This window comes from Athene noctua, chromosome 11 (genome assembly GCF_965140245.1).
Source record: "Athene noctua chromosome 11, bAthNoc1.hap1.1, whole genome shotgun sequence".
NCBI classification, from domain to species: Eukaryota; Metazoa; Chordata; class Aves; order Strigiformes; family Strigidae; genus Athene; species Athene noctua.
The window spans coordinates 4,352,828-4,375,555 of NC_134047.1; the positions used below are offsets into that span (position 1 = coordinate 4,352,828).

The 22,728-nt window shown below is 38.4% G+C and overlaps 1 protein-coding gene across 4 annotated transcripts in view; it reads left to right on the forward strand.

Annotated features, from left to right (window-relative positions):
• Nucleotides 1-6,232: 6,232 nt before the first annotated feature.
• FMR1 (fragile X messenger ribonucleoprotein 1) overlaps nt 6,233-22,728 on the forward strand; it is a 32,259-nt gene continuing 15,763 nt past the window's right edge. For 2 of the 4 annotated variants that reach the window (XM_074914962.1, XM_074914964.1), the window contains exons 1-7: nt 6,235-6,711; nt 15,060-15,112; nt 16,154-16,247; nt 17,273-17,344; nt 17,620-17,768; nt 18,839-18,932; nt 19,023-19,139. In XM_074914962.1, coding sequence (XP_074771063.1) covers nt 6,661-6,711; nt 15,060-15,112; nt 16,154-16,247; nt 17,273-17,344; nt 17,620-17,768; nt 18,839-18,932; nt 19,023-19,139 — 630 coding nt within the window. In that variant the 5' untranslated portion in view covers nt 6,235-6,660. Of the gene's footprint in view, nt 6,712-15,059; nt 15,113-16,153; nt 16,248-17,272; nt 17,345-17,619; nt 17,769-18,838; nt 18,933-19,022; nt 19,140-22,728 lie in introns of all 4 variants that reach the window. The other 2 variants (XM_074914963.1, XM_074914961.1) reach the window with 2 other exon arrangements.

Here is a 22,728-nt window from a genome sequence, read left to right on the forward strand (position 1 = left end):
CTGCAAGGGGTCCCAGCTTTTATCCCTCAGTGGGACACCTGACCTTGGGTTACTGAATGGGGGACACCCGGGGCTCCTTTACCCCATGGCTCTGTCTGCCAGGCCGCCGCACCCTGGGGGGAAGCCTAAAGGTAAAGTCACCCCCCCTTTGGGAAGGGCTGTGGGAATCACCCACATGTCAACCTTAACTTGAGGTTGAAACCCCAGCATTTCACATGGGTGCCAGAAAAATACGCTTGTATTCTGTGTTGCAGAATTAGATGTGAAATATTCTAGAAATGTCTATCATACAAATAACTATGTTCTAGATTGACTAGAAATGACCCTGTAAGCTCACCAGTTCCATCTTTGACACTGATGCTGAGGAATACTGCCCTTTAACAAATACACAGGAGCTGGCTGAAAACTCAGTAAAGGCTTATAACATGGAATTTATCTAATTTAAGCATAGATGTCTACAGTGTAGCTGTCTTCATCTGAACTGTTATGTAAGGTTCTGGTTATGGCCACCAAAATGTAGGGCTGTACTTGCTGCGCTCTCAGGATGGTCGAGTGACTCACAGCCATTTTGTTGCCAGTAACTTTTGGATGTGATTCCTAATTCTATGAACCAAAGCCATCCCTGGAGAGTTAACTCCTAATGCACCAATCTTTTCTTTTCTAAATGGCAACATTAATGCCTATACTCATGAAGATCACAGAATATTAAGGTTTATAGCTTCCAGAGATATAAACTATTATTTAAGTACTATATGTTCATACTAAAACACATTTAATTGAAATGAGGACTACTGTATGCATTACCATAGGGTATTCATATATAGCCATCCAGCATGTATACTGTAGGGGAGCATCTGTATGTCTGTGGTTACAAATGCTGTCCGACCCCATGTACCGAATAGAACATATCTTCTTGCATTGCATTCTGATCAGATGTATTGCAAGTTTTCTATAATTCTCTTCTGGTTTAATTCACTCATTTTCAAGACCCACATAACCCAGGGAATATTTTCACTTTCACCTCAAAAGTGGTTTGGTTAATGATTAATTTAAAAAAAATAGCTGAATAAACTAACATGCAGTTTTACATATGAATGTGTCATCTATTAACCATAATTGTTTACAATACCAACATACTTCCACAGATGAAATAACATGCAGGCTTAATGTACCAATAAATGCATTTGTGGGGTTACAAGAGAGACAGACAGAAACCCATGAGTGGGAGATGAAACTGAATTAAGCAGCAAAGCACTACATGGTATGTTTTCACTTTCACTACTGATACTCAAAAAGAAAAAAGGAAATGTGTTACTGAGAGTTGTAGACCAACAACAGGATATACAGATACTGCTCTGAAAGAATACAGAAATTACTATTCATTTTAAATGAGACCCATTATTCCAACAAGTAACATGACATGGAGCAAATACAAAAGAGATTACCCACCAAGACAATTACTTCACAGGCGAGTTGAATGACAATGACAGTCTTTTGGATGACCAAACTCAGCTAGAGATTGATAGTTAGTAGGTAATATTTTTACAATATTTTTAGAATATTATATTTTTGTAAGTTACAAAGTTTAATAACCTTCTGAAGTTTAGATTCCAGTATTTACTTCTTTGACTTTTCTCTGTGAAACTAGGAAACTTCTGTACTGCAGGCACAAAGTAGACTCAAACCCTTCAGGCTTCCTTCCATATTCAGGTCAGGAAGATACAGTATACTGAAGAAACTGAAAACCTCTAGTGGAAACATGTATCTACACTAAAGTAGAATCTGTGACAAAATGAACCTTGGATGCCTATTCGGAATTTACTATACTGAAAACTATACATTTGGAGTAGAAGGTGGAGTAATAACTTATAAAAGAAACAAAGAAACAGTCAAATTTAATCGGTCAGCTTAAGTAACTATGATAGAAAATCAATAGAGACTAGCTGGCTCTTCTCACTAATACATTTTTACAAGATCAAAGAAGGTTACTCACCAGTGTAATACTGGTGTACGTAATTAAGGATTTGGGGGTTTATTCATTTTACAACTAAGGATTTTGTCTTTTTGTAATGGTTATACTTTCATTCCCTCTCCATGTGAACCCTACATTTTAGAGTATTTTATTAGGACTCCCAGGTAAAGTTCACATTAACTATTGATAAAAAACAAAATTGAATGAACAGGCATAGCATAATCTGATTTCTTGTACACACAGAGTAACACTTGCAAATCTTTCCTGGTTTAGTTCAGCTTCTCTTCACAAGTTCTGGGAATACCTGCTGTTCTACACCCTGATTTCAACCTATGTCATTTCAGGGTATCAGGTTAGTCAAGGACAAGCTAATAAAACTGCAATACTTTGGTTATATCCAACCTTCAGCTATTATTGATTAATCATAAAGCAACCTTGTCTAAGAAGATTTTCATCTTTATATCTCTATTGATTGTAACTGCTTCTTCCAACTGCTGACCTGGTTATTATAACATCACCATTTCAGCTAGATTACTGAAAGGCACTTTATTGAGACTAAATTGTAAACCAATGAGAAAAGAGCATGTGACCACCTTCAAACCAGTGTGACAGTCTCCTGCCCTCTGAAACTTTTGGCCACAGCTATAAACTGACAAGACAACAATCTGAACTGTTTGGTCTAATTGAAATAACTCAAAATCCTATGTGTCTTAGATGAATGCAAAGTCTTTTTTTCACAGTATCAAATACAGTGCTTGAAATAAGATACAGATGTTGTGACTACCCGGTTTAGATGGAAATACAGAACTCAAATTTTATCACCTCATGCTGGAAACTGTAACGTAAGGGAAAAGAAGTCATCCAGGAGAGGCTCCTGTCTGAAGTGATGCACAAAGAAAGCCAGCAGATAAAAATCTGAGAGGTTGAACTAAAATCTCTATGAACCTCACCAAGACTAAGCTGAAGCCCCAAGTGGGTGTGTAAATAAGGAGAATTGTATACAATTCCATTAAGAGGTTTTGATGGTTAATTGGACTACCATTTTTTAAAAAGAATGTTTCATGAATAACTTATTTGTAGTCCCTGACCAAGTTTTAAGGTAAATGGCACAAGGTGGGAAAAATACTCAGTTTTCCTGTCACTCTTACCCCGGTGTCTATATGAAGGGTCTTTCACAAATCAATTAATGAGCAGTTCATGATGCTGGGAAAGGCTCTGATTGTTGCTATTGTTCTGACAGGCTGGTGTTGACGGCTACATTTTAAATGCTTAACTCTTTCGGTGGACTGAATCAAAGATAGCATTTCCTAGTGGAGATCAATAGACAAAGAACCAGAACACCTAAGATACAAATCCTAGGGAAATATTAGCTAAACTGTGACGGATGATCAAGGACACAGGACTCTGATATGTCCTGAGGAGTGCCATTTTTGTTAGCTTTCTGCCCTTCAACTTTCCTAAGGAGGACAAGATGGGAAGAGACCTTTTTCTTATAGTCTCTACAAATATTTATGAAAGTATTCGAGTAAATCTATCGGTGAATAAAAGTCAAAGTTGTTCTTTTTTTAAAAAAAAAAAAATTTGATGATGATAAGAGGTATTCCAAAAGCAGAGTGCCTGAAACACCTTCCAGTTAGTAGAGCAGCCTGCAAACACCAAGTAGTGTGGCTCTGAGTAAGAAATAGAAGCACTGAGCATCTGTAGGACCAAACCCAAGACCTGGAACAGGTGCACTGAGATTGTTGGGGAATATGAAAGACAGGGATAGAGGGGTGGAGAATTTTGGTCAAATGATAATCCCATAGCCACTGCATAGTGTAACTGAACACTAGGATTATATATAAGAAGTGAAGTCTAACATTTGAATGAAATAACAATTTATCTTTAATATTAAAAGACTTTAATAGAGTTACTGAGATGTATTTTTATAGTGTCACTGAATTTGAAATATGGACACATTTAAAAGGATATAGTTTAATCCTACATAAGAGCTAGTTACTTAATTTGTAAACACATTTCAGAAGGGATGGACAGTTCAGTCTGAGGATAATGCAAAGCAAAATAGCAAAATCAGTAAGTAATTTGGAAAAAAGAAGGGAAAGGTTGAGAATCAATCAGCAGAAAAACTAGAGTGCGCTCTGTAACTATGTACATCCTCTCACTACATAGACAAGGATTAGAACATTCACTACTTAGGAGAAAATAAAAATGCTGCATTTAAGCAACGGCAAGGAAAATTTCAGTTAGGCATTAGGGAAAATTATAGAGTACAGCAGCTTTTAGCTTAAGGAAAGTGGTGAAATCATCACTGGAAGTCAGAGCTAAATCAGACACCTTTATATTCTGTCTGCTCAGAGATAACCTGCCTGCACGACAGCAACCTATTTTATTAACAAGAGAATAATTATGGCAAACAATGAATGCAAAAAACCCACAAACAGCTAAGTTTGTTTTGGAGCTGGGCATCATCTCTTCTGGCAGACTGTTGAAATTTTGAGTTGAAGCATTTATATGGTTTCTAGTTTTTTAAAAAGTATTTCTAACATGAACAAGTCAGAAGAGAGTTCTGGAATTTCACCTAAATTTCTTTCTGGAGACTCTCTAGGATCTAATCTCCGATGTGTTTTTATTCATACAGAAACCTTGTGTCATTGCTTCGCATCTGTAAATTTTTCCTCCTTCAGTCCTCTTGAACCCTCTGCCACCCCCAAGCAAGTCAGTCCTGTGGCTGCCTGTTTAATCAGCACAGCAGGCTGTCAACCTGAATCATTAGATTAGATTGACCCTTCATCATACTCAAGAATTTGCTGAAAAGAGTATCTAAATCTAATGAAAAGAGAATCAAACACCTTCCCTTCAAGGTACATTATATAGCAATCATACTCTTAAATTTGATACTGTGAATGTGTACAACAAACACCACAGTAAGCAGGTGAACACACAGTATAAAGGGATTACTACAGGCAACTCTCAATCTTTCGCACATTAAAAAAATAAACAGAAATGAAAAGTTTTGGTGGCTAACAAGAAATACTGTACACTGTAAAATGCACCATACAATGTAAAATGCAGCTTATCAGGAAACACCAATTTGCAAGGTTTGAAACACAATAATGTAAAAAAAAAAGAAGCGAAAAAATGAAATCATAAGCTGATTTCAAGTTTGGAAAATTCATCAGTAGGTGCAGAATTTCACCCCATGAATCACACTTATTCAGAGAAAACACACCTGCGGTAAAACATTGGAAAATTGTGACTTCTGAGGGTAACACCAGAACTATTTTTTTCTTCTTTTATTCTTTGTAATTAGTAGGGGGGGGGGAAAACCAACACATAGGAAGCTCATGTTAATGCTTATGCATTAACGAAAGGCTGAACAAGCAGCTTTTGTGCCGGTGCACTTCCAGTTGTAAATGCTCCATCATTTAAAATATTCACCACCAGGTTCTACGGTGAACTGTATGCACGGTGTCACACCTTGCTGTCAGAGGAGTTGAAACGACTGAGTGTTTAAATGAAGCTGAAATAATAGTATATGTTAGATGGTGAACTTGTTGAACTAAGCTTAACTCTCACGTGGGGAGGCCGAGGGACTAGCACACCAGACCCCCTGTCTGTCCATCTTGCACTACAACCCTGGCGAGGTTTAGGTCTTCAGCATAACCGCAACAGCCGGACCACTCGTTAGGGCAGTTAGAATCTGCCACAATTCACATTTCACTCTTCACTCATGACATCAACCAGGGGGAGACGCGGAGGCCACCGCACGGCTGAGCCTACTACCCGCTGACGGGCAGCCCCCCCCCTCACAGCGGCCCTGGGGGGATTCCCCGCGTCCCCACAGGCCCAGGCCTTCCCCTCACCCGACCCATCCCCTCTCCCATCGCCCCCAAAAGCCGCTACCGGCCCCGTTTGTTCACCCAGGGCCCCCAGCACCGCCAATCCGGGCCTCCCCCCCACCCCGGCCGGGCCGAGGGCAGGGATGCGGCCACCCCCCACCCCCCCTTCTCCCCCTCCCTCAGGGGGCCTGGCGGAGGAGGCCGCGCGCCCCGCCCCGCGCTGGTCAGCGCGCGCGGTGCAGCGCGCACTCTGATTGGCCAGCTAGGCAGTCACTCGGGTGCGCGCGAGGGGAGGGGGCGGGCTCTCAGCCGACACTACCGGGTTCCGTCGCCTGTTGCCGCGGCGGTTGGGCGTGCGTGCGTGCGTGCGTGCGTGCGTGGGCGGGGCGCGGCGCGGCGCGGCGCGCGGCCCGGCCGTTAGGCGGTGGGCGAGCGGCGCGTGCTGGCGGGGGCCCGCTCCCCCGCCCCGCCTCCCCCGCCGCGGCCCGTCACGTGACGCGGCCTTCGCGTTTACATTCGAAACGGGCGCCCCCGCGGCCCCCCGCCTGCTCCCCTCGCCGCGGTGACCGTTTCGGTTTCATTTCCGGGCGGCTGAGGGCGAGAAGCGGCGGCGCAGAGCCTCCCCGCAGTGCCCCCCCCCCGCCGCCGCGGCCCTCCCCTCCGCCCCTCGCACAGCCCCACCCCCTCGGGCTCGCAGTGAACCGAGATTCCCCTTCCCCTCCCCCGCCCGGCACACACACCCCTCCGCCTCTTCCCCCTCCTGCGCCGAGAGGGAGAGAGAAAGGGAAGGGAAGGGAAGGGAGGCGGCGCCGGGCCTGGGTCTCCCGCACCGAGCTGCCGCGGCACAACATGGAGGAGCTGGTGGTGGAGGTGCGGGGCTCCAACGGGGCCTTCTACAAGGTACCGGGTGCTTGCGGCTGGGTCGGGCTGGGCCTCAGGGGAGGGAGTGGGGCCTGGGACGGGAGGAGGAGGAGGCGGCGGCGGTGGCGGCTCCTCCTCCTCCTACCCGCTCGGAGGGAAAGCGGAGGCCCCGGGGCAGGAAGGAGAAGAGGAGGAGGAGGAAGAGGGGGGCAGGGGTGGAGGCTGTGGCGGGTCCCTCTGGGTGTCTGGGGAGAGGGAGCCTAGCCCTAGGGGTAAGAGGAGCCGGGGGCCGCCGCCGTCGCCACAGGGCTGAGGGAACTCGAGGCCCGGTGAGGAGGGAGAGAGGGAAGACGAGAGAGGGCCCCGGCGTCCGAGGAGGCCTCGGGCCTTCCCCCTATTGTGGGAAGGGGCGGCCCTCGCGCTGCCGGTGTGGGAGAGGAGGCGACGAGAGCCCTGGGCCGCCTTCTCCTTGGCCCTGGAGCGAGGATCAGGGCTGGGGATGGGGCATTAATTGCTAAATCCTCAGCTTTCGTTGCTACTTAAGGAAAGTCTGTCTCGCTCTCTAGGTTTCCAGGAGAGCTGCACTGCTAGTGCACGGCATTTAAGGCGGGGGAGGAGGGGGGGGGGGGGGCTTGTTAAATATACGTTCATGATAAAATGCTGTCGTGGATTCCTGCTGTTAATGCCGTGGCAGGGACACTGCCTACTGATATTAAAGAGAGCATTGGTTGACCAAATATATATGTGCTGAGTTGCTAAATACATTTAATTATCAAATGTACTTCTTACTGAAACTTACTGGCATTCCACGTTTGTTTCCAAGCCCTTGTGCTGGTGCTGAATAAAGCCATCGCTGAGCCTTAAATGTATATACTGAATGCTTAATATTTTCACTGATACTGTCTAGTATTGCTGTGGCTTTGGTGGGTTGGGTTGTATTAATCAGCATGTTAATAGGGTATAATTTGTGGGTTTACCCTCTTCACAGAAAAATAAAATTTGGACACATTGGTTTTGGGCCTACTATCATTGACATGTTATCAACACATGAGAAAGTCATGTATCAGTTTCTGCAAATATACCATCGTTTAAATGTTCCTGGTACTTTAAAAATTGGGCCTAGTTATTGTGCGACATCCAATATTTATGTTAGCAATGAACAGGTAGAATTTCACACTCTGATGTTAGTGTGGTAGGGCATGTTGATATCCAAATGATACAGTTCCAACAGCTGTGAGTGTTTCTAAGAAAAAAGATCTCTTAAAAGCTTATTTTTGAAATGTGATAATTTCTTGTCCTGGAAAAAAATATTTCTTTAAAAAAAAAGTATGTATGAAACGGGTCTGTAAATATGGTAAATAAGCATCCTGTGGGTTTGCAGTGTTGTGGCCAAAGTCCTAGATCTGTATATTCCTTGCTTGAATTAAGTTATTTAGCACTTTCAAAGATACAGTACTCACTTGGAAAGAAACAGAAGCCATAAGAGAACTTTTATGAGGCTTTTATCCCATTATAGGATAGTATGTACACGATCATGCAAAATAGATGATGATAAAAATGTCATTGTGCATTCTTTAGTGACAAATATTATCAAAGAAACCTGGGAGAATTGAAAGCTGCTGTAACTTTCTTGATTACGTTCAGTTTTGACGACATGGATACCTGCACCCCTTTTTTGTCCATAACATACAACATTTCTGGCTGTAGTTTAGGTGAAAATTTCATTAGAGCATATGTTCATGTGAGCTTCTTCATTAATCATGATTTAGTGTATCCAAGTTATAGCACAGACATTGTCTCCAAGTTGCATATTGTGTTTGCCTTTTAAGTTCTAGAAACTTAAACATAGGAATGTTTTTGTCTCCTCTTAATCTCTAACCAAGAGGACTTTGTTAATTTATCTAAGGGGACAAATGGGGCACACAGATTTATTGGTCTTCACCTGTATTACCTGTCTAGGTGGAGCATCACACTAAGATAAATGCAGCAACTTTTAAACTAAAAAAATTTTGAAAACCAGCCAATAAACCCTCATGCAGCTATGTTCAATGTAAATCAGGAATAGCCTGCATTACTTGAATTTGAGGTACAATTTTTTGTTCCATCATAATGTCCAAGTATCACTCTGTTACTAAGTAATTTAAATGTTTTCTCGTGAGTTTTATGCCGTTTTTGGAGATGGAGAATTTGTTTATAAAATGAATTGGTTGACCCAATATAACAATAAGTGTATGATGTCAAGTGCAAATTTAATTGCGAGATGATTTTATTTTTTTCCTTTAAAAAGTTTCTTTAAGCAGCCTCCTGGGAAATGTTTTACAACAGTAACACTGCAAACAAATCAAAACCAAACAATTGTTTAATTCAGTCTCATGGTTTACTGATAACTTGTGGTAATTTCTTTGGCTTTGGATCATTCTGAAGATCTTCATCAGAATATGTAATTGTTTTGGAAAAATACGCCTCTATCTTGCTATTAAGACTTGGAGGGAGGAATATGAGGCTACTAGGGTCATGAAGGGACTGAGTGCACAGGTAGGCCCCTGACTGCCACTTCAGGTTTTCATATCCTTGTCGCTCCCCTTGAGGACCTTATAAATTCAAGTCCCTAAACAGTTTCATTTCTGAGTCTACCCAGCAGCATCTTGATCTTGACAGTACAAAACTGGTGCCTAATTGTCACCTAAGCCCTACTGAGAGTAATAAACCAGTCTGCTCTGCTTGTATTACCTGTGGGACTCCATCCAGAACGCGTTCCTGAGATACATCTAGAGGGATCGTGTTCCACACAAACCATAGGAGGTGGTTTGAGGATGCATTCATACTCAACTGCAAGATTTGAATTAAAATTTCATACTGGCCAGGTGCACTATGTTTCACAGAATACTGGCATGTGTTGGTGTGATTGCTGTAGTGGAGACTCCGTCTTTCTGAATGGTATTAAAATACTGCTTGGTGAATACTTCATACTTTCATGAATTTTTTCTTCTTGGCTAAGATGAATTATTCCATGGAAAGTGCAGTCAGTGAGCATGATTCAGGGATCATTGACAACCTGGAGATGCTTAGTCATGATTTGGTATGTTGCTGGGCCCAGAATCCTTGGAAAGAAAGGATTAGATTGTTACTTATTTTAAGATGACTTGTCCAACAGGGCACCAGAACTGTGAATTCTAAGGAGAGGGAACTGCCTCTTTGCAGCTCACAGCTAAGTAACTGAATCTTGAAGATGTGTGTTATTAGGGCATATCTTTTCACATCTTGTCTTGTATAGATGTAGTAAATCAGGTTTTGAAGTTCTTATCACATTCTCAGAGGATTAATAGACAGTCCTTTGTCTAATCTTTCCGGGACTAGCTTTAGATGTTATTTTCCTCTAAAGGGGAACATGCTGGATGCCTTTCCAGCATGGGATTGATTTTTCTTTTCCAGTTTCTTTTCACAGGGAGTGATTCTCTCTTGTATCCTCTGCTAAAGATGGAAAGCATCCTGTTTATGGGGCAGATAGTTTCGAAATGATGTTTGCTGTTAACATCTGTATGTTGTCTGTAACCAATTTTTGCCACTTCTAGCTCTATAACCTTGTTAAAAATCTTCCACTTTTTATCCCAGTAGTTTCAGCACTTTGCCATTGTTTTATTGATACTTTTTATAGTGTCTATAAAAGTATTGATACTTTTATAGATACTTGACGTTTTTTTGTTGAAGCTGCAATTGACAAAATCATTCATCTTTCTTAGTTCTTTATTACTTCAGGTCTCACTAACAACTGTTCCTTTGGCCTTCTGTTACATTCCGTATCAATTTTTTCTTTTCTTTCATTGTTCCATATAGACATACCCTCAACAAGTATCTCCAGTCTCTTTGTACAAGCCTGCCTACTCAGTCCTTCTGAGGATGATAGCCTGTACCTTTTTCCCTTGTTCAGTTGCCATTTCTGTGATTATTCTTGCCCTGTTCTGTTTCTATGGCCTGTCTTTCTCAGAATTGATTAGCCTTGTCAGTTCCCTTTTGACTTGCTCCTTCCAGCAGGTATGAAATGGTAACAGAACTGTTAGGCAAACAGTAGATGCACATTTGCATCAACATAGATTTTTTTTTTTTTAAATCTTAAAAAGCGTATTTTCCCTACTTTTACTCGTTACAGTTAATCCTCCTTTATTAAAATGGTTGACAATGCTCACATGTGATGATGTGAGCAGACTTTAAAAAAAGCAACAAAACTTCATGGCAGCTGGAGCCTTTATTTGTTCATTTGAAGTGTCTGTCATCCCATTTAGCACAAAAATAACAAATATACTGGTGTTTCCAATAAATCTTATTTTGTATCAAATAATTTGTAAAACCTAGACTGTCTTAAGAATATAACCCTTCTTAGAATGTGAACACTCATGTGTTTGAGAAATGCCATGACATGTCAATGTTGGATTATAAACTTTTTAAATTAATTATGTCTGAAGCAAGGAGAGAAATGTTCATTGCTTATGTAACTGAAAGTCAAATTTGATCTAGAAAACTTAGCACATTTGATTTCTCCCCCTCTCCAATCAGAGAGCAAGAATCAACTTTAGCTATTCTGTTCACAGAAGTAAAAGCAAACCTTTTTCACTGATTTCTTTTTGTGTACTCTTATTTGGTATCTCTGCTCTTAGTGATAACCCAGCTGCTGTAGTCTTTCACTGTCCTGTTCCCTCATTTTACTTCCACCTAGTTTCACTGTGGTCTTGATACTTTTCGTCTATGTGTTCTCATTCATCACAGCCAGTCTTCTTCCCTTCTTGGGCGTGCATTTCAAACTTGCATATATGGACCTTTATGTTTCAATTTGCATGCCCAACTTAGACTCTTTATTGCAGAAAAGACTGATGAATGCTTATTGTACTTTTCATAATACTTTGTGTGAAATCAGTGCCTCTTCTCTGCCTTTACTGACATCTGGAACTGGCTTGTCCTGTGTCTGAACTTGGCTTATGGTGTTAAATGTCTCATTTCTTTTTAGCATTGCATATAATTTTACACATATCACAGAATAAAAAAAACCAAAAACAAACAGTTCTGATAAGCTTTAATTTTGGTTTTCCAAAGGCATTAATGGTTAAGTATTAATTTTTTAAATTAAAATCTAGAAATGTTTCAAAACATTTCTATTTGTACTTAGAAGTGTACAAATACATAGTGCTGTGGAGTCCAAATACGTTTTACTTACTACAGATCTGATTAAATATTTATTCCAGAGGAAAATTGATAAAATGCTATGATACAGACTATGGAGAACTCATGTGAAAAATACCTCTGACATTTTTCTGTGTCACAAGAAACTGAAGAACAAGGAAAGCCACCTTTCTATGAGTAGATGGGATTAGACAACCAAATATTTAGGCCATTTATATATTTTGTCTTAATTGTTTTTTAAGTGTGAATCTCACATGGAGATAGGCAGAAGTGTTTTATATATTGCATGTTTGAAATTAGGTATTTGGTAAGGCACCATTCATTTGTAATTAATTAAAAATTCATTACAGTGAATTTTTGTAGTTTTGTAAGGCTGAAAATTAAAAAGCAGACAACAGTGTTATGACATGAACTTCTTTGGCGAGGCTGCAGTGAAACCCAGGCATTCCATCTGCTTCTATGGTTGAGTGATCTGAACTTGGTATAAGCTAAAGAAATGATGTCAGTGTTATAATTTTCACCAGCAATGTCTGTATTGAAGTTACCTGTGTATGGCCAACAGTTATCCTTAATGTTCCAGGTTTGGGTTCTTTCAGGTCTCTGAGTAGGGAGGGACCAAAGCAGTGTTGAAGACCTGTTTAAGGAGAGAATAGCTCAATACTACCTAAACTAGCTGTGTCCCAAGTTTTACTTTTTCCAAATGACAAAAGTACTCGACTGTTTAAAGGTTTTAGGCTAGTCTTCAACTTCATAACTTACATCTATCTATGTCACCATCTGGTTTACTTATCAATGGTAGGTTTTAGCATTAGTACCACTAGCTCTGTATATTGCTGTAGTCACGAGAATTCTACTCAGATGACTTGGATGTTAGGAGGTATCAGATCTGAATGAATTATAGTCTTGCTCTTTGCTTGTGTGCTTGTGTATTTTTCTCTAACTTTTAAGACCGTCTTTTGGTGTTTTCAACACCATAGGGGGGATAAATTCCTCTCCAGAAGTGTCTTTCATAGAAGTGATTTTTTTACTCTCTTATGAATATGAGAAAATTAAGTATCAACAAATTGTTTCTCAGGGCATTGTCTTGTGTTACTCTTACCTGTTTTCCTCACAGTGTTCTTCTTTGGATTTGCTTTATAAAATAATCTCTGCTTTTGCATACTCAAGTGTTGCTAATAATACTAAGTCCTGTTCTTTTCCATTTGGTGGCGTGGAGGAGTCATACCAAATACTTGGAAGTAGTTAGAGTATTTTTCAGGTATAAAAGGCATCTATTTCTGCTACATCTATAAGAATAGGTGCTTCAGAGTTACATGTGACAAATGTTGGAAGCAATGTGGGTGGAGCCTTTGAAGGTGATTTGTGTAATGTTGCAAAGTGAGTCAGGACTACCATAGTATTTGTCAATTGCATGTCCAGTTCTTGAATAATTTTACAGAAGACACAGCAATATGAAACATTACATCTGTATCTGGAATGATCAACCGGGAATTCTGTTGCCTCTTTATATAAATAGCATTTCTGTACTGCTATCAACATGATCCTGAGATGTGGTCTTAAATCTGCTTTGTATCAAGTTATTAAAAAATATCAACTATGCTTGTAATCCCCTTGGAAGAAGTATCTTGGAATTTTGAAATATGTAATTAGGTAAATACTATTAGAGACTTTTTTAAATCTCCTTTGGATACTAGCGATAATTAAGTTCCTGGTAACCTCCTTCTTAAAGTATTGAGAGGCAAGGAAGGTATAAAACCATTTTTTGCTGTTTTCATTGTGGCTTTGCTTTGATTTCTGTTGAAGGTGGCATTGGTTACTTTCAGATTAACTAGCATTGCACTGCTGTCTTGTACCGAATGTTTGAGTAACAACACTTGTGCACATGTACTACTTAATTTTAATATAACCAGTTCTCGGAGCTCTGTATCAGTCATCAGGTATTGCTCTTTGTTACTGAGATACTGCTGCAACTCAGGAAATACTTTGAAATACTTTACAAAGGAAAAATATCACAAGAATTGTTTAAAACCATTTAGGTTCCATATGAGAAAGAAACTCTTGCCTTCTTAGATGAGCTGTTCTTGTCTTGGAAACTTGAAGTGTGAGGGCAAGTTCCACAGTTCATTAACTAATTCTTCTTCAAAGTGGTAGTTACTACTAAATTATTTTCAATTTGCTGATAATTTTTTAATCTACTAAGATGGATCTCCATTGGTAGATCAGAATTTTTTGCTCAGTCTTGCTCATGGGCTTTCATCTACCTACCTTGCAAGGACATAGAATATATGGACAAATATTAGTGGAATACTCAGCAGTTCACCAACGTTTATCCATTTCAGACATTCATAGAGATTTTTTTTAAAAAAAGGAAACAAACACACACCCTCCCAATATTTTAATCCCTGGTTGTCCCATGACCTCCATCATTTGAGGCTATGAAAAATATTTTCATTGGTAAATCTCAAAGCTCTTTGAGTATTGACCTTGCTGTTCTGTAGATGGAGGGGGATGTTTGGGCTCAAAACTGAAAACTGATCCAACATCAGTCAGTTGAGTATGTGAGGCAGGAAAAGCCTCCTTGGTGCTCTGTACTTGGCTTTGTGGTTGTATGGGAGACTTTGTACAACTGCTACCCATCCCAGAAGAAAAGTGAAGGGGATTGCAGGGCATTTGTCTTAAGTTTGTGCACTACGGAAATGTGATGAAGTAAAGAAGGGGAAAACTGTGCTGAAATGAATACAGATATGAATACAGATGAGTTCTGCTAGAGTGATACTCATACTTGCCCTGAGGTAGAAGAGAGGATTTTTTTATTTTAAGGAGTACTGTTGTGGTCTAAATAATACACCTGTCAAAAGACAAAGTGTGATTATAAAATCAAACATTTTAAACTTTTATTATAAAATTATTCAGAATGATCTTGTCATTTGTTAGTAACATCTCACATTACTTCTAAAAAAAGTAGGAAGAATGGGTGTATAGCTTGGGCATTCTGTCAGTGTATCAGTACACTGGCAGTCCTGACCCCAAGGAAGTTATCAGCTTTCAGTATGCATTTTATACAAGTCTATTGCAAAATTTAAAAGGCTGACTTGAAAGCATTCTTAAATTTTGAATTTCATCAATATCTGTGAAAGGAGGACATTGTACAGGTGCAAAATTATTTTTTAAAATATCCCTAAGCATACCATAATTATACCTCTTTTTCTACCCAGGCATTTGTAAAGGATGTGCATGAAGATTCTATAACAGTTGCATTTGAAAACAAGTAAGTGTATTGCTGTTATACCTACAAATGATAGAGTATCAGCCTTGCATTTGATTAACCTAAATATAACTTAATAATGTAGAGTAGCATCTTTTAGCTGCTCTAAGCTTGCTGCTAGCATGTTTTAGAATTATGTTTGATATTTACTGTGTTGTGACATTTCTATATAAATGCTTTTAATTGTTAAAATATTTTAAAGTACAAAACTATAGTAACATGGATTTTGTTGGAAGATAAGCATGTTGTTGAATTTATGTGACGACAACCCATGTTTGCATGAATCAGCAGTGGTACTATGATTGCCTTTTTCTCATATGAATGTCTTATTTTAGATTTAGCAGATTACATTATTACAAAATTTGTTTTATAGATAAGTGATAAGTACCAGTTTGTTAAGCTAGAAGTGAAGTGATGATCCTTTCCTATCATTTAGGGACATAAAAAGTTAACCTTCCGTTATACCATTTAGTTCAGGTTTCATTTTTATCAGGAAGGAAATAAAGCACTACTATATACTTTTTCCTGTATATCTTTGTTATGGCATCATCTGTTGTATTCTGGAAATTGTTTTCTAGTTTCTTTAAAAATAGTCTTTTCTTGTCATGCACGTTTTATCTAGTCTCTATTAAAGAAACTTAAAATTAAAACTATTTACACTGAATCCCGATCAAGTTTTCAGAATTTATAGTAGAACCGGAGAAGAAGAAACAGGCGTGTTTTGAAGGAAGTGTGCAACTGTTTTATGAAATGTGTTTTAACCTGTGTTTCTAATGTTGGGGTTAAAACCTTTAACTGTAAATAGAATAAAAACTGCTAGAAGATTTCAAAACAGTGCAGGTAGCATCAGGGATAAATTTAAGATCTTAATGGTCACTTAGGTGTGTTTCTTCTTATACAGTGGATCACATTATCTTTAATATGTATATGCACAAAAGCTCCACAAAATTTGAAAATGTAAAATTAATGGATTGAAAGTGTTTCTGATATCTATTCACAAAGAAGGTGAGAATGTTTAGGCCATTCACTGTATTTTACTTGTAGCTGGCAACCAGAGAGACAGATACCATTCCATGATGTGAGGTTTCCACCACCTGCAGGCTATAATAAAGATATAAACGAAAGTGATGAAGTAGAGGTACGTATGCTCCACTAACAATGTTTGTCTGAAGTGAGGGAAGACAGGGTGAAAAATATCAGCCAAGCCAGTGGAAGGTTTGCTTACATGTTGTGTGCTGTCACCTTTTTTGATTCCAAGTACTGCATAAAGCATGGTGTCCAGCATGTCATCAAAAAGAGATTTTAGCAGTTGTAAACCATACAGCTGTATGGGAGTTCCATGTACTATGACCTGCATACTGGTTTACAAACATAATTGGTGTTTCTTGGATTGTAGCACAGTTCTTTATCAGAACTGAATTAATCTAGAAATAGGTGCTGGATTGTAGCTCTTCAGTTGTAGGCTAATAATGTCTATATTACTGAAACTTCAAGCTGGAAGAGATAATTTGCATTATATGTGTGTGTACATAAAATATAAAAATATGTGTACATGTAAATACTTACATATATGTAGAGAGACTGGCTTTTATATAGCACATTCCTAAAAGTTCCTTATTTTATAATTTTTTTTATAATTACTTTTCAAAAAGAACTTTCAAGATTTACATTTTGCTTGCATGCCATTTAAGTTTCTTTTGATTTGAAAGAGAAGAAAATGGCAAACTTCTTTGGTGTGGATGTGTCTGGTATCATATATGTGCTAAACAAGTGTAGATACATGTCCTCTCCCTTCCACCCACTGGTAGAGACTCATTAGACCTACACACAATTAGAAATACTGTTGATTAAATATTAGCAGATGTAAAAAGCTCAATTACCTCTCTTCTGACTGTATGGAAAATTGAAGCAACTAATGCCAGTATACTGGGTCCTTTTTTTATTTATCTGTACAATCTTATATGCATGATTTTATATCCTACCTGTATTTGCAATAGCTGTTACATCCTTGCTATGTAGTGCTTAGATTAGAGACTTTAGGTACCAATATATTTTGCTGATTTTGTTCGTATAGCAGAGTTCCTGATCATAATCGTTACTGTCAGTTTTTGTGGTGTCTTTGGAGAATGCTACAGATATGTAATGTGTATGTATTTTGTTCAGGTTTATTCCAGGGCAAATGAAAAAGAACCCTGCTGTTGGTGGTTGGCTAAAGTGAGAATGATAAAGGGTGAGGTAGGAATATGCATATATATATACATTTTTTATATTTATTTATACTTTCTTTTTCTTATGTTGTTTTCTATATTGATGTGCACGGTGTTTTTAACTTGTTCCCCTTCATTTTAAAAGAGTTTCTTGATTAGGACTGTGGCAATTACCATTAACCTCAGTCTGAAAAGTTAAAATTTTATTTGTACAGTTAATAAAAGCGCCTTTCACTTAATAGCATAATGCTCACTCTTGTCATAAAATGTGTAGCTTGGATGATTTTATTATTTTTATATCAGTTCTACGTAATAGAATATGCAGCCTGTGATGCTACATACAACGAAATTGTCACAATTGAGCGTTTGAGATCTGTGAACCCCAATAAACCCGCAACAAAAGATACTTTTCATAAAATCAAACTGGCAGTTCCGGAAGATTTAAGGCAAATGTAAGTACAAGCATTTCTTTATATCTTGTTTTAAAATGTGGGTAACTTACTGATTCTGAAACAAGAAGGAATAAAAATTGCTTTTTACTGCTCTAAATTAACTTTTAAAGTTATAATATAAGAATGTAAACAATACAAATGTGGACATGCTCATACTTCAGAAATAGAAAAGATGACTTCTGAAATGCAGTTTAGTCCTGGAGGAGGAAATAATTTCTTCAAGGATATAAGGTTTGTGTGCAGTATAGATTAAGATTTTTATTCTTACAGTTGTTCAGTGATGTGCACAGATTAATCTGTGCACATTCTTTGTCAACATTGATAATTTTCAAGTGGTCACTCTTTCACTGATAGAGTATTTGACACTGTGCAAGTTGGTATTTAATGACAAAAGAAAAATCTGCCTTATTGTAGGGTATAAGGTGTTTTGATGATGGCTGAGGGAACAGTTGTGTAATAATCAAACCTCCTGTAGTATGATACAGAAACAGCTAGTCGTCTTCTAGAACACGGACATGTCGTTCTCATGTAAATATAATCCTAAAACTCAGATTAAAACAGAGTCCTCTTTTTTTTTTTTAGCTTCAGATCACTTTCTGCTTTTTTGATAGATATTATTGCCTCAATAAGCTATAAATTTAGGAATAAGCTATAAAAATTCACATTAAACTAAATTTCTGAAGTTAATTTATAGTACACAAGTTCACTAAGTAGCAGGTGGACAGAAGACACCTGGAGATGCAAAATACAGCACGAGATGAGCATAAGGTCATTAGAATGTTCCAGTGGTTACGGTCAAGTCACCCATCATACTAGTTACTGTAATGATTATAGCTTTTGATGTGGTATTGCTTAACTGCTTTGCCCTTTCTGAAATGCTTCTAGTCCTACTCATGTGAAGACAAGGAAAATGAGTAAATGATGTCAAGAGAATAAAATAACACCTGCATTAAAGAGGAGGACTTGGATATATTTATTTAGATTCTTTGTATTAAGAAATCAGTCTTTTTGGCTGTGAACCATAAATGCAGCAGTTACTGTTTTTAACTTTGTAGTGGTTTTATTCCTAGGTGTGCCAAAGAATCTGCACATAAAGACTTCAAAAAGGCAGTTGGAGCTTTTTCTGTAACATATGATTCTGAAAACCACCAGCTTATTATTTTGGTAAGTACAAATGTCTAACCATACCATTGGCAGTGGTTTGCTTCAAAAGTTTGTGTGTAAACCATTGTGTTTTCTTTATTAATAATTTAGTCAATCAATGATGTAACAACAAAGCGGGCAAATATGCTGATTGATATGCACTTTCGGAGTCTTCGTACCAAGTTATCCCTGATACTGAGAAATGAAGAAGCTAGCAAACAGCTGGAGGTATGTTGTTGTTTTTCCATTAAGTATTTTGAGTTTAAAAAAAAATGAAAAGAAAACCCAACCCAAAACCAACCTCTTGCATTTCTTAGGTGGTAGGACTTGGCATTGGAATGAAAGTAATTATTATGTACTGATGCTATTCTTGGTGTTAAAAAGAGGCAGATGGAGATGTAACCCAACAAAGTAGTTACAGTTAAAGAGCCTGTTATTGCAAAGACTCATTTTTATCTAATCCCATTTTATTCAGCAGGATTTTGTGTGGGATTAAATACAAATATATATATATATATACACACACATTTCTTTCATAGTTTGAAGCATAAAATAATTAGCCATTGTTGCACAAATAGTGCCACATATTTGATAGCTTTGAATTACTGTTTTTAAAAATAAATAGGAGTGAATATGGCATGGTACTGAGATGGACTAGAACTTGCAAAACAACACAGTGAAAATGAGAGATGGAAGGGGAGAGACTCATATTGGTAGGATCTATGAAGGAATGGGTTTGCCTATAGATAAAATGTTAGGAAATCATCTTACAGCAGATACAGCTTCTGATATTCCTGTGACTGGAGAGTGGGTGTTGACTGGCAAGAAGCTTGACTCATACTTGTCCATGGGAGAAGAAAAAAAAAGAGTAGGCTAGAAAATGAGGGGATCTTTATACAGTAGAATTAACATTTATTCATGGGTTTTCTCCTATCTACAAATCAGAAAAAATAGCAACGTTTTGAAAAATTCTTTTAGATTCACTGTCAAGAACTGGAGGTACCCCTCAAACTGTTGTAGTTCAATTTTACATAGGCTTATACCAGCTCTGTTACTTTAGAACCAGGTTTCATTCTCCCTCACCCCAAGGGTTAAATCTGTTTGACTGTAGTTTGCAGTGGGATCTGGTGTAGTAGTTCAGGCCTCTTGTATCCAGTAGGTGTACTCACTGTTAAAAGGTCTCTCTTCTGTTCTCTTCTTGGTCTTTTGATTGCTGTATTTCAGAGCTGTAATCCAAGTTTGTTTGGGTCTTGATTTTTCTCAAAACCAAGAAAGGACCAGTTTCTTATTGGTGTTCCTTCTTGAGTACCCCACTGTAGCTCTTCAGTAATCCATTCTTCTCTGTCTGCCTCCAGAACTGACAATTGTGTGGGCAGTTTACCTCTTGAAGTGCAAAGTATTATTTTGGAGGTGGGAAGAACAACAGCCTCTCTAGAGCTAATTCTCTTTACATGCCCCCACAAATGCATGCACCAACAGCTGTTGTCATTGATTCCTTTCCCAAACTAATCTTGGATTCTTGCTGTTGTAAGGCTGAGCAAGTCCTGTGAAGGACTTGCGAACTTGATTTGGTTCTCACTAGAAAACCATTACTGGTCTTCAGTTGCTACCTGAGCAGTACTTAAGTGAAGGTCGCGAGATAAATATATATGATTGTGGTTTGCATGACAAGAATTGGCTGGTGTTTTTCATGTTGACACTTCAGGAATCAACTTCAAACCTGAAAAGAAAAGCTTCAGATAGTAAAGATCATACTAATGATTTCTGCTGAGACACTGACATACAAACAGACTGCACATGTCCATCTGCAGAAGAAATATTTAGTGAATGCTTTGGGCTTTACTGCATTAACAGTTCACTTTTTTCATCAGATAAACTCTTTTCTGTGTCTTATACTCTCTGAACTTTAGATGTCTGCCACTTTTTTCCTTCTAGCAGTTTTACCATTCCTGCTCTGAGCCATAATCACTAGACCAGCTTCTCTTTTTGTTTGGTTGTTTTTTTCTTTCCATTTGTTGTACCTTCTTTCTTTTCTGCATATTAGCTTCTTGACTTGCATGACTCTACTTCTCAAATGCGGCTTTTAGAACATCAAATAAAATGACCAATTACTTTTTGTGTTCTTTAACAGTAGTTGTGTCTTAGTTGTTATTCTGACATACTAAAAAGCCTTTTAACAAGTGTAAAAAGAATTTACAAGTCTACTTCTGTATTCTGGTTTGTATTTTATTCTATCTAAATGCAATTCAGTCATGACCTCTAAGTAGGTCTTAATACATTATTTGCATAGTTGTTTCTTACTAATTTATTGTAAGGACGTAGAATACAGAATTTCCTATGTTTAAATAAAATACGTCTTGTATACGTAATTTACGGAAAGGTTAATATTTTAGTACAAGCAATGTAACTACAGTTTGACTGTCATAGCCAAGGTGCCTAGTGATGGCGTAGCTTCATCTTTTCTACATGTTGTAGATAGTTGTGTTAATACCTGATCATTGACTTGATTATCCTGTTCTCTACTCTCATGTGGCAGTCCATAACAGATGTCAACTAGTAAATCAGTGTTTGGATTATCTGTTAGAATGTGCATCTGTAAGCATTTAAAATAATAGTTGATTTCTGAGTTGTCTGTAATCTAGTTAATAAAGTGCTTGATAGAGATCTCTGAGTATATGAAGTACTTCATCACACTTGGATCTACTGTAGCTGATGCTCTGTGACAGTGATTTAGCAGACAGGATCTTTATCAACAGCTTGGAGCAGGAGCAGGTCAGATAACAGTAGCAGTTTAGCTGGGACAGAGCAGGGCTTACCATGGGCACTTTCTTGATGTTTTCTCAAACTCCGTAGGGTCTCGTGTTCCTGATGTTAAACTGCTAATTTAAAGTGTGCTTGTGTGTCTTCACAGTAGTTACAGCTTTGAGATGCTGAAGCATGTACAGGATTACGTATCTTGGCTCTGGAAAGATAATATACAGCTTTATCTTCCTCCTTCCTTGCAAAACACTCTTTCCATTTTACTTAATAGATTATCACAGTTGGAAATTCTCTTATCTTGCCTCAATGCATTAAACTTTCCTGTGTTCTGTTATGCTCAGATGCTTGAGGGTAGTGTCCACGTTTTTATGTAGGAATTTTACTCACTAGGGTATATAATGACTTTTTTACACATTTTATATTTGCTCTTCTCCGTAGATTTAAGTACTATAACTTCCTTTAAATATGACAGCTTCATTACCATAAATAATATAGATTTTGTTCTGTATGTTTATATCTTACTGATTTCTCTCCATATGTTTCTTCTAGTTCTCAGGGTGACCAAATTTAGTGCTATCTTCCTGCTTCATATAGCACAAGCATCCTGTAAGAAAACTGTGTTGAAAGTATGAAGAGGCTGTGTAGGAGAAACTTACCAGTCATTGTTTTAGTCTTTTTAAACATGTGGTTTTGTTTTTGAAAAAAATGTGTCCACTTATCTTTAACAGGTTCTGAACTGCATGCAATTCGGTATTTCCCAAGTGTTTTTCCTTGCACTCATGGGGTTTGTTCATGCTAATAATCTGAGCCACCTGGGATTGACAGAGGCTGTTCATATCAATGCAGCTTTGTATGGGTGTTGATGTAATTTAGGTTTCCTGTGTGTTTGAGTATTTCCAGCACCATCCAATGCCCCAGTGTGCTACAAGATACTTTTCAAAAAAAGCTTTCTTCTGTTCCCAGCTCCCTTCTGCATGCTTGCTGTGTAGTGGAAGCTTTGTACAATTAAGAAAATATTGAAACTGTGTTTTACATGTGGGCATGTATATGCATACTT